The sequence below is a fragment of the Argiope bruennichi genome, chromosome X2 (assembly GCF_947563725.1).
Source record: "Argiope bruennichi chromosome X2, qqArgBrue1.1, whole genome shotgun sequence".
Taxonomy (NCBI): domain Eukaryota; kingdom Metazoa; phylum Arthropoda; class Arachnida; order Araneae; family Araneidae; genus Argiope; species Argiope bruennichi.
Window position 1 is genome coordinate 6,651,681 of NC_079163.1, and position 16,691 is coordinate 6,668,371.

The 16,691-nt window shown below is 31.5% G+C and overlaps 1 protein-coding gene across 1 annotated transcript; it reads right to left on the bottom strand.

Annotated features, from left to right (window-relative positions):
• Window positions 1-105: 105 nt before the first annotated feature.
• Window positions 106-5,906, bottom strand: LOC129960375 (uncharacterized). The gene is made up of 2 exons (XM_056073785.1): window positions 5,426-5,906; window positions 106-257 (listed from the first exon to the last, which is right to left on the bottom strand). The coding sequence occupies exons 1-2, from the start codon at window positions 5,904-5,906 to the stop codon at window positions 106-108; spliced, it is 633 nt and encodes a 210-aa protein (XP_055929760.1).
• Window positions 5,907-16,691: the final 10,785 nt, after the last annotated feature.

A 16,691-nucleotide genomic window follows, 5' to 3' on the forward strand; every position in this document is an offset into this window, starting at 1 on the left:
CCAGTAACAGCCCTTCATACCCGAACAGCTGTTTTGGTAAAATCGGATCGTTACTGGACTGCTAACCAAAAGGTCCCAGGTTCTATCCTAACGCGTCCCTAACCTCTAAAATACAATATAGTCAGTAACTAGATGCTTGGGAAATCTGACTGTACTGCCGTATCTAGTGATAGTGGACGGTTTAGTAGGGTTTGGTGGAACAGCAGACTTCTCAAGGATTGGTTGAGATTTAGAAGGTTCTGGTTGATCAGCATCGTCTGAGAGTAGATAAGAAGGTTTTACTGTATTGATACTGTATCAATTGATTGAGGGATCAATTGATACTGTACTATGTTTTCCATTTAACTCAATAATGAAATTTTTATCATTTCTGTTAATAACCAAGTGGGGTCCAGTATAAGGTGGTGTCAATGAAGGATTAACCTTATCTGATCTTAAGAAAATATGTGAAAATTTTTTCAATGAGGGATTGACATAAACTTTTGGGGTGCCATGAAGGACAGTGGAAACAGGATTCAAAGACCTCATTGTGTTTATTAACCCTTAACTGGGGAGGTGAAATTTTACGACTTAACTGGGGAGGTGCGGTCTACGAGACCGCATTTCATTTGCACTCAAATTAAATGCAATAGAATGCAATAGTATGAAAAACTGCCACCATATTTTGCAGATATTTTTCTTGATATATAGATATTGTTACGAAATTTTCGGAGTTCGTTTGGATAGTGGGAGTTATATGGTGTGGAGAACACTCAATCAGCAGGCGGCAGTAGAAAATGAAACAACGACGTCTATTTACACGAAGACACACAGGACAACACAAAGACGACAACTATATACAGCACACAATAATCTTCAGCCGAGACGTGCAGACAACAGCACACAACAGACTCTAATGCAAACCGTAGCGCACAACTTAATTCAGCACTCACTTGACTCCGTCGCTGCTCCGCTAATCTCTGGAAGGCCAGTTCTTTCTGTCGATTCCGACTACTCTCCGACTCCACTGGTTTACGATTCAATTCACCAATTGCCCGGCAGCTGCGGGTGCTTCCTTTTATAGGTCTCAGGAGGCGGGGCTAGAAGCCTCTCAACCAATCAGGAACGTTCGAGGCATATCTCCGTTCCTACTGGACGGATGGGGAAAATTCTCGATGTTTCGGGTATACTCTATTTTGGCGCCAAAGTCGCCAAATTCATCGCCAAGTCGCCAAATGGTCGCCAAGTTTGTCGCCAAGCTCTGGGACCTCCTATGGAACCGACTATGCTGGGAAGCCACCTCACAGATTCGTAACAATATGTTTTAGAAATTTTTGAAAATATATTATCATTGAAAAAAGTAAATGCGTTGGAACATACATTTTCTTCTGAAATTACATGTTGCAATAAATAATATTCTTGAAAAAGCATATTACTTTACTATTTATTTTTACAATATATGAAGGTATATAGAAGACAATATAATTTAAAATTCAACAATTATATGAAAAAAAAATGACAATGGGTAAAATTGGCCCTTTTTTTATCGGCTTGTGTGACTTTCATCGCACGGTTTTCTCGGGCATTTTAAATATACAGGTTAAGAACTAGTATAAAAATCAACCTATAAATTCTGTATATATATATATATATATATATATGTAATGATATTTAAAACTTTAATTTGAACTTAATTAATTTCCAAAGTTTTATCTTAATCTAGCCCATAATAAGTTCATTCTCTTATTTCGTGATCCAATTCCACTGTCTCTACTTAATTAATTCAAGAGAAGCTTTATAAAATTGCTTAGTCAGCTAAATGCCGATATTTTCACACGCTCGGCGCTAAGGGGTAAAAATGTCCAGTAAGCACATTCTTTCTTAAAAGATCCCTGTGTTTCCCTTACACGTGAATGACATGCGTCAGAAATCCCTATTAGAATCTTATTAATATATTAACACAATGAAGAAATATTTTCCCTATCAAAATCTAAGGTTATATAAGGCGAGGGATAATTTATTTCGGCCTTTTCTTTCACCACTTCTGCTTTGTTCTGCGTTGTGGCGGCCGCGCAATGTCCGTGTCTTTGCTTGTAAATAATTATGCTTTCCCGATGGATTAAAAAGAATTTTAAAATGTAAAAAGTCTCTTCACTGTCTTCAAAACTGCATCCTGCTTCACATAAAATAATGTTACATATTAAAGAGCCGACAGGATTCTGAAAAATGTTACATATTAAAAAGTCGACAAGGATAGTTTCCTGTGAAAAATTATGAAATGGACTAAAAGAATTAAAATTAAATCCTCTGGCCAGATTTCAACGTTGCAATGCGCTCGCCGTGTTCCAAAGATGACTTCGGTCCAGGTTCGCCCAGCTGCGATGTTTTCACCGCCGTCTGCTTCAGCTGCCTCCGGCCACATCGCTTCACGCAAACCGTAGTCCGGGATCCGGTCCAGTTCCCGTTGAATCCTGCATTCCATAACCTGAGATCTCATCCGACGTTCCTGCTCTGCTATTCAATAGATATCCTTGTACTATTGCTCCATATCGTCATGTGCGTGCTTCTTATATCTTCAAGGATTTGGGTCTATTTGTCATCATAAAAAAAATTTCTGGCTCCTTACCTGTGCTGAATAATCCCTTGTTATATCATCACCACAATATAATACTCGGCAGTGGTCTCCAATGCCAGATTGAATCACCCAAATTTCAAAAATATCATTTGTGTGTTATATTATCATTCATCTCAATATAAAAATAGCTTTCTGTCACCTGCTGTAATCTCCAGTTCCAGTGCTCAAAATTGCATTTTGTGATTAATTAAAAAAGTGATTATTCTTCAAAAAGTGATCAGTGTCAAAAAAAAAAAAAAAATCCATCAGCAGACTCAACGAATGAAATTCAAAATTTATATTGTGTACTTTTGATTTGATTTTAAATTGCATTTTTTTATAATATAATTGCAAATAATCTTGTTATATTATTATTCAAAATATCATGAGTTTTAGTTTAAAAATATTGTGTTTTTAAATTTTTTTCATATTTATTATTTAAAGTTTATTCATACTATTTTAATATTATTGAAATTTATTATTATTTGAAATTTATGTGCATACTATTAATAACTAAGAAAAAATGATTTCCCCAATTTAATTAAATTTATCTAACTCAAAGGTTTTTAAAAATTATGCATGCAGACCTTGTGAACGAAAAAAGCAACATACCAAGATTCTTATATACTTAATAATTAATGGCACATGATAATTAAACCAATTTAGTGAATACCTCAGTTGAAATTTTTGCACCTCTGACAGTTATTGAGCTGCCGTCTGTTATCACTGTGTCCAAATACTTGTTTTTTACAAAATACAAATATTTTTTATATTACATATTTTTTTTTCTTTTCCAAATACTATAAGAGTATTTTGAGTCTTCCGTTTGTTACATTCATTCACAAGTGCTTTTTTTTAAAAAAAAAAATCTTTGAATTTTGCATTTATTAGTTTTAGTTCCAAATTTTTCATTTGATATTTTTAATTTTGCAATTATTATTATCATTTCCAAATGATTTATTTGAAATATATGAATCTCACATTTATTTACATCCCCAAACGTTTTATATGAAACCATTCAATTTTACAAGCATTATTTTCATTTCCAAGAATTTCATTACATATTTTTGAATCTTATATTTATTGTTTCAGTTCCAAGTGTTTAATATGAAATATTTCAATTTTTCAAGTATTATTTTCAGATCCAAGTTTTATCTGAAGTTTTGAATCTTGTGTTTTTATTTACTGTTAAAATGCTTTACTTAAAATCATTACTATACTGATATTTCAATTGGGTGAAATCATAACAAGATTGATATTATATTTAATACTTTATTTCTAAATTAATAATTTTGTTGAGTCAGACTTTCAAGAATTTAAGAATAATATGAGCTAGCCTGTCAGATTATTTTTCACCAAATAGAGACAATCCTCACTAAATTAAATTCAATAACTGAGTTTCTGCAGAAAAATGGTCAAAATAGGTATTGTGCAATATACTGTTAAATTTATTAATATTTTGTTATTGCTGATGATTATTAAGATTTTTATATTCTATTTTCACAAATATAATTCTTTTTATATTTCTAATGTAATATGAATAAATGGGATTTCTGCATTGATGTTTATATAATGTGAAGGTAAGGGAAATTTGGGTATGCCTTTAAATTTTAATTTTTTTTACTTGACCACCACTGTAAGGTAAGGCTGTGTGTCGAGGCCCCGACATACTTTCCCGTCTTGCAGTGGGGGGGGGGGAAATGTAATGATATTTAAAACTTTAATTTCAACTTTATTAATTTCCAAAGTTTTATCTTAATCTAGCCCATAATAAGTTCATTCTCTTATTTCGTGATTCAATTCCACTGTCTCTATTTAATTAATTCAAGAGAAGCTTTATAAAATTGCTTAGTCAGCTAAATGCCGATATTTTCACACGCTCGGCGTGAAGGGGTAAAAATGTTCAGTAAGCACATTCTTTCTTAAAAGATCCCTGTGTTTCCCTTACACGTGAATGACATGCGTCAGAAATCCCTATCAGAATCTTATTAATATATTAACACAATGAAGAAATATTTTCCCTATCAAAATCTAAGGTTATATAAGGCGAGGGATAATTTATTTCGGCCTTTTTTATCACTACTTCTGCTTTGTTCTGCGTTGTGGCGGCCGCGCAATGTCCGCGTCTTTGATTGTAAATAATTATGCTTTCCCGATGGATTAAAAAGAATTTTAAAATGTAAAAAGTCTCTTCACTGTCTTCAAAACTGCATCCTGCTTCACATAAAATAATGTTACATATTAAAGAGCCAACAGGATTCTGAAAAATGTTACATATTATATATATATATATATATATATATATATATATATATATATATATATATATATATATATATATATATATATATATATATATATATCATGGCATATTAATATATTTTATAAATTTTTCAAAATACGTTATCATTAGAAATATTAATTATATTTGAACATACATATCAAAATCAGTTAAATGCGAATTTTAATCGAAAAACTCTTCTGTACAATTATCCTTATCACTAAAATCACTTTCTGCTTCATTTAAAAGTGTCTGGGGGAACTGCTTCATAAAAGGATCGGTAAACTGGATGATATTTCGGGGTCCAAATTTTAGCGCCATCTGCTAAGCTTTGTTTATCACTGGGGCACTAACAGGGAGATACGGTCTTAGGGACCGCGCTCGAAGAAACAGCTGAATTATTTAAAAAAGCATCTGCTGAAATCGGTTGAAAAAGTGCACGTGTATTGAAGATCACAAAACAGGAAGCTACAGGATCAACCCATTCAATTGAGCTAAAAATAGAATAGGGGTGGCAGAAAATCCATCGCTAGCGGTCTCACAGACCGCACGTCCCCAGTTAAGGGTTAAATTATTCACATAAGTGGTGTTAATGGTTTGATTTATAGGACCGCTTGTCACAAGATCAGAGGGTAATCGTAAGGTAGTGCCATAAACAAGTTGGGCACAGGGAGCATTAATATCTTCCTTTAGAGCTGAGCGCAAACCTAATAGCACTATTGGAAGTATTTCGGTCCATTTCCTATTGTTATGTGCCTTAAGAGCACTTTTAAGATGCCTATGAAGTCTTTCAATTATCCCATTCGCCTGAGGATGATAGGAAGCACTGCGAATTCTGTTGCAACCCAACATGCGAGTGAGTTCTCTGAACAGATTCGATTGGAAATTTGTACCTTGGTCAGTTGTAATTGTGACTGGGCATCCAAATCTGGAAATCCAACCATTCATCAAGGCACGAGCCGTTGTTTCCGCTGTCATATCAGGCGTTGTAATTACTTCAGGCCATCTAGTGAATCTATCAATGATGGTCATGCAGAATTGGTTGCCTTCGGAAGAAGGGAGAGGACCTATAAAATCTATATGTGTGAAAAGCGGGCATCTGGTAGGGAAAATGTGCCAAAGGAAGATTTTGTATGCCTCATCATTTAACACAGCTGCGAACCATAGATTTTATATCTTTGCGCATGCCAGGCCGTACGAATCGCTTAGTGATTAATTCGATTGAGGCTGCACTTCCTGGGTGAGAGAAAAAATGGAGTGTTTTAAAAATTAGTTGCCGTATGATTTAGGAACAAAAGGTCGGGGTTGTTTTTGAGATACATCAGAGTACAGATGAACGTCCTCAAGAAGGAAATACTGTTCCTCAATTCTTAAGGATGAATAATTGGACTTTTGTTGTAGTTCCTCATCAGTTTATTGAGCAGAAGCGAATTCCTTAAAATCAATTACAGTAGGGGATATTTCATCTATTTCAATTCGTGATAGTGCATCTGCAACAGTATTTTCGGAGCCTTTTGTATATCTAATATCAGTAGAAAATTGGGATATGAAATCCAAATGGCATAATTGGCGAGGACTACAATTTTCAATATTTTGATGGAAGGCATATGTCAAAGGTTTCTGGTCAGTGTAAATGACAAAAGTTCTACCTTCAAGTATATGTCGGAATTTTTTGACAGAGGAATAATTGGCAAATAGTTCACTGTCATAAGTAGACCAATTCTTTTGAGATTTACTCAATTTTGAAGAATAAAATGCCATTGGTTCCCACTGATTATAACACAATCATTCATATTCTGCAATTCCCTTAAATGTACTATATAATGTGCTGAATAGGGTTTATACAAAACCCGACTTTTTGAAAAACCGGTTATCGAATTCGATATTTCCAAAAAAAAAAAAAACCGGTTTTAGCCGGTTTTCGAATTTTTGTCAAAAAAATGATTAGGGAAAAATAAAATAATTTTCCCTATTCTATTTTTTTATTTTATTCTAATTTATATAAAATAACAAAAAACGAAATCAATATCCAAGTCAAAATATAAAAAAAAAATAATTAAAGATTACATATACATATTACTTACATAAAATAACGAAAACTCAAACAAAAATTTCAAATAATATTTATATTATTTTCACTAATTTTAATTTCTCCTAAGAAAATAGGTTTTTAAAAAACATAAAATATCCACTGAACGGTGGCTAAGTCTCATTCTTATTTTGGACACAATATTGCCTGAAATTGAAAATACTCGTTCACTTGTTACTGAGTTTGGCATCAAATTACAAATCTAAGTTTTTTGTTCTTTTATTCGTTTGTTCAAATAATGAAAATTCAGCTTTCAGTGTCTTTGGATTTGTAAGTTTTTCTTCAGGGTCTTCAAGAAACTAAACAATTATATTATTTCCGACAATTATTTTATGAACTGCTTTCAAATGATTATGTAGGTTTTTCGTAGATGATCCTTTGCACTCAACATTTTATTACAATGATTTCAGATTGCCTTGTCTATCCCGAACTTTTTGAAACCATCCCAAACTTCCGACTTACTCATTTTTATCTAAAATTAATAAATAATTAATAAAAGGATTACGTTTTATATGTTTAAATATTGTTTTGGAGCTGAAGGACGAAACTCTAAAATATAATAATTGAACATTGTATTAGCTCACATAATTTAAATTGTGTGTGGGAAACTTCGATGAATTCAATGGCGCCTATTTTTTTTTTTTTTTTTTTACAAAAGTTGATACTTTATTTTTTACATTTTCATTCAAATTGTACGATAATGATAATGAAATAAATTTAAGTCACAATAAACGGTAGTTTATATAAAATTAGATGGTTTAATTTTTCCTGATATTTTTGTTTTTGCATTCAAATTCTTTGATTTTTTTCTGAGTTTGGACAATCTAATTTTTTCTGCAGGGCTAATTTCTTCTTTTAATTAATTTTTTCTGCGTTGACAGATTATGGCAATTTAAATATGTTTCCCCCGCTGCTATTTCATAAGATAGATAGAATAGTCAGCTAAGGCGAATAATTGTCTCATCATGATATATAACTTTAAAAAAAAAAGACTTTTTCAGTTGCAGACTTTGCTTTCAAAATCTTTACGTGTAGACAAGAACATTACAATATATATTATGTTCTTAATTCGTCCGAGGCGCGAGGTCATTTTGGCTTCAGGCAAAGTCTTTGCCAAAAGATCCTAGGAGATGGAGTTCGATCCACAGACGTTGCTAATATTGAGTACATTTTAAATACGTCTATGGCCAAACGTTCTTCATTTGGTTGTAAAGACTAAGAAAAAGAGCTGCTTATTCTGTGTCGTCTTCTGATAGCGGGTGAAAATTATGAGGACAATACAAACTTGTCTTCGTATTTCTCTATAAACGGAATGTTAATCCAATGAAACAAAATATTATAATATTTAATTGTTCCTTATGACGACTACAGGCAACGTACTAACACTAAGTTAGACGAAATGATATCGATCTCTGTCTTGCCACAAGGAATTTTCTAAGAAATCACCTTAGTGAAGGAAAATGATATTAGCATTGGAGTATGCTTTACCATTGAATGCATAAGAAGGACAAATATCTCAGAAACTGTTATCTTCCTGTAAGTAATGTCTCCATACCTACTCTGGACGACTACCCATTGGAGTTCCTCAGCATATCTGTACAAAAATATTTAGTTTTATCTGTATATCCCCTCCTTCTCAAATAATAATAATAATAATAATAATAATAATGCCCTTAACTATCAATGTCTCATTATTCGGCCTTCACTGAATGTCATTGATTGGTACTCAAGTTTACCGAGTAAATTGAAAATAAAGGAATTTCTTTCGTTTTAGAATTATTTTTAACCATTATAACAAAATGTAACTATATAAATCATTTTATAGAAGTTATAGAGTTTTTAAGAAATTGTTTCATACCAGGAATGGAGTAAAAATTTCATTCGATGCATTATTTCATATTTTCCGTTGAAAGCAATCAACTTAAAATGGACTAATATTCATCATTGGAATTCATTTCTTACAATCAGAAACAATTTGTACAATAATCTATGATATCGCACAATAGTTTCAACATTGGACAATGCTCTGAAAATATCATAAAATATTTGCAAAACGTTTTTTATGTAGGTTTGGTTTCCTAAGAAATGGTTGTCATTTCAAAAAAAAAAAAAAAAAAAAGTAAAGCATATTACTGATAGACGACAGCTCGAAATTTTGATTGAACTCATTTGGTAACATTTCATAAGTTAAAGTAAAGGAAGTTATTTTTTGAAAAAACGACTGCTTCTTTAGGTTTAATTTTAAAGAAACTATTGTTGACCATGATGTAGGGAGGGTAAACGGGATGTAGAACGTTTTTCGCACTCTTTGTCACTTTTGGCTTTAAAAGCTTCGAATAAATGGGGGAAAAAATGCCCTCAAGACTTTTTATATACAAACGCTTGGGGAATCTACGCTACCGACTCACTAGTGGTTTTCTGCACAGGCTTTGAAGGATTTCGCCTTATTCTTCGCGCCCTTGGGAGGAGGAGCCTCAGAATTTTTCAACGTATTCGGAATGCTAAGCTGCCAGCACATTTTTCATATTGCAGCTTTGTCCACAGAAAATTTCCTTCCCCCACTTGCTGTTGTTGACGTGTGACTATTTTAAGTCAAGTTTTTTTGCAATAGCATCTGAAGGTAAAGACCCATGAGCACCCGAGGGCAAAAGTCTGACTTCTAGCTCATATGAAGATGGCACACACACACACACACACACACACACACACACACACACACACACACACACACACACACACACACACACACACACACACACACACACACACACACACACACACACACACACACACACACACACACACACAAACACACACACACACTCGCTTGCACAAATCCTTTTTACAGGGGAGCTCATTCAGGCACCTCACAGATAGAACACAGGATAGATAACAATCATGCCCGAACCAGGACGCCTAGATTACGGGGAAGACGCGCTACCCTTGGAACAGGACGCCGGCCTTCCCCCACTTCAAAAAAAAAAAAAACGAATAAAGATAGTCAAATAAATATGGGTAAACAAGGTGTTAGTGAAAACACGGAGAAAATAAAAGAAACTATATAAGTGAATCAATAATTTCTAAAAAAGAAGAAGAAGAAGAAGGGGAAGAAAAAAAGAATATCTCTCAATCTTTCATTTATCCATTGAAAGAGATGAATTTTGAATATAATCATTTACATCAAACTTCAATATCGATTTCGCCGTGCGATTTTTCTTCCTCCCTAGAATAAGTATATTGAGGGGATTTCGCTTTTCTTTAAATGTGTCATCAATTATTTAAGTCGAATACTTACGGTTTCAGTTATATAAAATCCTTTAAATTGGTAAGAATAATGCCGCACCATTTTTCTGAATCTGTTAAAATTCTAAGCGCAGCAGCTTACAAATACTAATGAAATATTTAAGTATAATAATTTTTTGTTTGGTTTCCTGTTATAATCGATTTCCTTCAGATTGAAATCTGATGGAAATCTATAATATTGTAATAACTGAATTTTAATACAAGTGAAGAATGTTCTGAAACGCACCATTAGCGGAATAATATGAATGAGCTTCACTTAAATTATATGTAGATATTATTTATTAAAAATGACGCAGTACAAGGATTAGGTTATGCTAAAATTAAAGACCAGTTCTCCCAGCTAAAAGCAAATAAAAATTATATCATAGCATCTTGATGTTTTTTAATGACTAGTTCTGTGTTTGCTTGCTGAATTGTATTCACCTTTTTTTCATTTCTATTGTTATCATTCAAACAAATACATTTCAAAAATATCATTCTAATGCCACTTCATAAGCACTTTTGTTCCCCTCTTAAACAGAAATTATTTTTTTGTTATGATGTAGTTTCATAATTTCCATGTTTATCAGTCAAAAATACTTTATTTAATGAGAAAATGTATTAATAAACTGAGTTTAGGATACTAATGTATTTTATGGAAAGCTTAAATGTATTATGTTGAAAATCACTATTTTGTTTTACAATTTATACTATATAATATAATTGCATTATATTACATTATTTATGATAAAAAAAAGGAAAGGTTATTTTACGAGGGATAAAAAAGGCAACGTAAGTCAAAAAGATTTTTCTTTTATGGACTAGAGAAATGAGTAAGATGCTCTGACCTTTCCAGTTCTTGCACCAGGCGCTCATCTTAAAAGGATTGATCAGATTTCAACCAACCCTATTTAGAAAAACTTAACTATTACTTATTTTGCTTTGAAAAATTTTGAAAAAAATTTGCTGTGATTCAAAACCGAGCCAAATTTTCAACTAGGCTACTTAAAGTCGCTGCTTTGAATGGAAAAAGGAGAAAATTCTGTAAATTCTAAAATGTTAGCAGTTTGTCAAATATACTTGGTCAACTTCTTATTTGTTTCATTACGTTCATAGTATTTATAGACTCTGCTAAATCAAATTTATACAGATGTGAATTCCATAGATCTTATTAAATAAAAACTTGTGCTATTCCACAAAGTTACTAAGATTAAATACTAAACTAAAATAAGCCTTAATATGTTGATTAAGTTAAAAATATGTTGGAATGTGTAACTAAGTTGATCAGTTTATTAAAAGAGCGACCATATATTGGGCGCTGTCTAGGGCCCAAATTGCTTAAATCCATTGATCCAAAACTAACGGGGACAATTCACGATTAATGATTAATTGAAAAAAATGTTCTGTTAATTAATCGTTCAGTATTCATTAGAGTTCCCCTTCAAATAATAGTCAAATATCGTTTAATTGTAAATCTTGTTCGATTCTTGTTACCTGAATAGAGTTTCAGGCATGTAAAAATCTAAAAAGTCTCTCTTTATAATACAATCCGGGAATCAAACGACTTCTTCAAAGTACCGCACTGAGGAGTTTTACTTTATCGCATGCGATGGGAAAGTGCCTTCATTGTAATAAAATTTCTGCCTTGAAATGTTCACTATATTTTATTCAATGTTTGGATGTTAGAAATTTGATATATGATTTTATTATAAGAATTTGAGTGAAATATTTGCAATTCCAATAAAGTACGTTTATACAGGCGGTAAGTATATCTGATAAATATATTAAGTAGAAGATTCACATTAGTGTATCGCATTTTTTTGAATAATTAAATTAATTCAAGTGAAAAAAGGGCGAAGGCTTTGTCAATATATGATTACAAATGTTTTCTCTTTTGAAAAAATGAAGCGAAAAAAAAAAATCTTTTTCTAACAGTGCTATTTTACTGCTTCAAATGGTTTCGGTACAGCTGTGATTTAGACGAAAGCTATGCACCGTTATGCTTCGGAGCAGTGATTTTAAAGTTTTTCCGAAAACAACTGTCATAAGAAAAACTTTTATCTTCTTCCAAATTTAACATAAAGAAATCATTTGGAATCGCAGAACACTTTTATAATAGGAATTCTTTCGGACAGATTCAAAAGTATTTAAAAACATTTTCCGATGAATATCTTTATTTCGAAAAATAACGCTTTTTGAATATTCTTGCTAAATATTGACTCTTATATGCGAAATTGCAAAAAAATTTTCAATCAATATACGTATGAAATACATAGTCAATTTTTTGGTGTAGAACTATTTCAAAAATGAAATATGGTTAATATATATATTAATACATGCAAATGAGGGAAAATAAGCGTTAGATATGCGGTAAGTAACATTAGAGAAACTGCCTTCAAATGACATTTTAAATTTTAGGAAAAAAGCATAGAGATAATATTAAAAGCACAAATAAATTTAGTTCATCAATAGATTTTACTTAAGTGTAGCCTCAAAATAATTTAGCGCTTATGGCCTCATATTGTTAAAATCGGCCAATCCACTGACTGGTAAAATGTTATGAAATACTTTAACAATTATGTTTTAAAAGGAGATGTTTTATTCCCGACAAGGATAATTTAAAATATTTGAAGTAATATTAATTAAACTGGCGATCTAGGTAGAGAATTTCCACGTTTCCTTGGTTAGATAAAACAATTATTGAGTATAAAGACTTCTGAAATCATATTTTTCGAGCTATGTCGAAATAAACATTTTCAAAAGGTCTTATTGACTAGAGATGTTTCTATATTCAATGGATAAATGGACGAAGTAGAGTTTTATTAATCACAGCTTTTTCTAATATTTAGTGTTTTACTATTTTGACCGAAAAAACTATTACAAATTATAATAAAAGAATTTCAAGTAATAAAGAAACTTCATCTTATTTGTGATAGAGCATAGAACAAGTAAGATCAAATCTTAACCATATAACTTCTTCTTGCTTCAGTTTTTGTGATTAAAAAGTTATTATTTTTTAAAATAATCGAAATGGATTGATATGATAAATTTTTTCAAATATTATTCCTAGTATAAAAATATTTATATTTTAAATTTTTTTAAAAATATACTTCTATTAATATCAATGAAAATGATTTTAACTATTGTTTTCTTACGTGTGCAAATGAACAAATTTTGAATTACTTCCGTAATATTTGATCTTGTGTATCAATTTAAAATTTATGAAATGTAAACGATATAAAAATCATTAAAATTTCGATTCTTGCAGAAGTTTCTCATTACGGAGCCATATATTTAAATCCATGCTATTTAATTTGAATCGAAACTCTTGTTAGATCTCATCTATTTTGTTCACAATATACATAATAGCTGAGGCACAGTTATCAGTAATTATATAAAAGGAGATTAAAAATTATAATTATATATATTCACCAAAATTTTAAATAAAAAAAAAAGAGAGAAATTAGCAGCTGCAAGCAATATCTATCCATGAAAAGGACAGAAGACAGGTAACTGACATTCAATTTACGCAAATATGCGAGAGCTGTCTAAAAAGTATCCGATCTTTGGTCAAGAAAAATATATTACTTACGTGACGTAATTGGGACCCTAATCTCCTTCAAAGTGGGCCTCTTGCGCCCCTCTCACACTTAGCTCACCGATCTTTCCACTACCGAAAACCCCCCTGAAAGGCTTCTTTTGAAATGGTGTTCATCTTTGCTGTCGCTATATGCATTATCTCTTCTCTACTCTCAAAACGGGATCCTTTGAACGGGGTCTATCTTCAATTTTGGAAACAACCAGAAGTCGTTAGGAGCCATATCGGGTAAGTAAAGAGGTTGGGAGTTGACTGGAATTCCGTGTTTCGCCAAGATAGACTGTACCAGGTGTGACGAAGAAAGCTGGAGCATTGTCATGGTGCAACTGCCAATTTTTCGTTGTCCAGAGGTCTGGTCTTTTGTGCCGAACTGCATCTCTGAGTCGGCGTAGAACTTGTTGGTATTACTCTTTTGTTACTGTATGTCCTTCAAGTGCATATTCCCGATGCATTCGTGATCTTCTGTCCCAATGTGAGGCCATTTTTCAATCGGTTAAACCACTCCTTCACTTATGTTACCCCCATGGCATCGTCTCCAAACATTTACTGAATTTTACGAATTGTTTTGCTTTGAGAATAACCAAGCTTTTGACAAACTTTCATGCAGTATCTTTTCTCAACTCTATCAGTCATCTCAAGAAAAATAAAAAAATCTGATGAACCGCACACACGCACACACACACACACATGCACAAAAATTTTTGGATAAAAAAAAATTTCTGCGATATTATCAACTTTGAAATAGTCAAATTCACAGATTTTCGTTGGTTTCATGAAATAAGAGATAGAAACTATAATTTCGTAATAATTAAATTAGATATTATTTTTCAAAATTATTCTAAACCAAGAGAATGAAGTATTTAATTAACAAATATTCTAATCTTTACTCCCTGTAAGTAAAGTATTCATTACTATCTCGGAAACAAAGAATTCAGTTCTTATATAATCGCTAACTTTTGATCTTATTGATGAGAATGGCAGTAATATAAGCTTACCTGACTTGAATTTATGTGGGCAATTCTTTAAAATATTCGAAAGTTCTTGAAGGAAATTAAATCGTAAAAATTCCTTATCCCGAATCGAATAAGCAAAGATTGGACTTAATGATTTATTTTAACTTAAGAATTCCCAGCATTTGAACTTAAAACAGTTTCCCAATTCTTTTCTCTTTTTCTTCTTTAAAAGATTAGGTGAAGAGAAAATTAAGACTCAAAGTTCATGAATGAAAATGATGAAGAAAGTTTTGCACAAACATTTGAATTTCAGTATTTGAACTTGTAGTATCTTTTTATGTTACGCCTTTATTGCATATGAAAATGTATAGCCACTTGACTTGAAAAGATAAAATATGATCGTACTTTTGAAATGCTGTTCAGCATTCCTGGATAGAAAAAATTACTTTTTTGTTTTAAATATCACAAAAGAAATAAATATAGATCAATTTCACTATGAATTCTATTGTAAAATATTTTCAATCAGAGATAACTATTGTCATAAATGTAGACTATAAATATACCAAGTATTATGGTTTAATAAATTCAACTTAACGATTTGTAAATTTATTCTCAAAATACTGATCATTTAGTAAATAATTGACATTGCTTTTATCTCTGGTTGTTTACTGTAATTTTGCATGAAATTTGCCTTTAAAACTAATTCAGTAATGGTGGCTAATTCAGTAAAGTTCTCTAATGACAATTCACTAAAGTTTTCTAACTACTGGTTTGACTGGAGGAAATTATTCTCTTCATGTGTAGGATGAAAATGAAACTTCTTTGTTTATAATGACGAAAGCCTTTGCTATTGTCTTCTGAAGTCGTATTTGCATATTTTGGATCTCAGTTTCTCGATATATTTGAAAATATTATGCTTTGTGACACAAAGACAGAAATAGTAGCAAATGTAAAATGAAAATTCTCTAGTAACTGAGTCTCTTAAAACTGATTCTTTAATGGAACGTATATGAATAAAATTTAGTTCCGCATGATTTATTGATCCTAATATGGAAGCAATAATTTTTTGAATATCTTATTGAATGAATTCCTGTAAGATATACTGCTTAATGCAATGAGTTGATTACCAGTCAAGAATCAATTTAAAGGGCAGCAATTGGAGAATCAGTTTAAAGGGCAGCAATTGGAATTCCGTCGCCGAAATTTTTATTTTACGATGCGGAAGAGTATCATATTTAGGTCACGGGCTGAACCTGAGGCAACTTTCTGTTTTATAAAGACTAAAATTGGAACGACTGGAAGAAATATACTGGGAACCGGTTGCTGTCATATTTTTCTGTAATATATTTCACGACAAATGTAACCAGGAATCGAAATAAACCGATGTTTATAGGCATCATTATTGATACCATAGTATCTTTCTAAGACGGGCATAGAACATTTTAAAATGGGAAAACAGCCATTTTATCATAAAATTGTTAACTGATTTTTGATCTCATGATTTTAGGTAAAATGTTTCTAATTATTGGAAAAATCTTGATATCTTTATTGAATTTGATAAACTTGGATTTTCAAGGAAATTCAATGAACCTCGATAAATGATGTATTTCATAGAAGGTTGCATTTGTTAAAATAATAAATAACGACCGATATTCAAAATATATTTTGAAATCAAACTATGCTATGAACATTAGAAAATTAGAAATAATTTACAATATTAAACGTTTTGTCGTTTAAATATTAGTAACTTGTAGTATTATTAAAATATTTTACATACTTTATTACATATAGCTCATAAATTAAAGTTAGATTAATGGATCTTGATTTATATCATCAAGGAATTCAGAATAAAAACAATGAACAGCATAATTTTATACTTTCTTTTCATTTAACAG

Excerpts from the sequence above, each read along its gene's own strand:
- LOC129960375 (XM_056073785.1), bottom strand. The coding sequence starts at position 5,906 with ATGACCATCATTGATAGATTCACTAGATGGCCTGAAGTAATTACAACG. Across the intron at positions 258-5,425 it reads TTTAACCCTTAACTGGGGAC|ACGATGCTGATCAACCAGAA; the intron begins GTGCGGTCTGTG and ends ATCTACTCTCAG.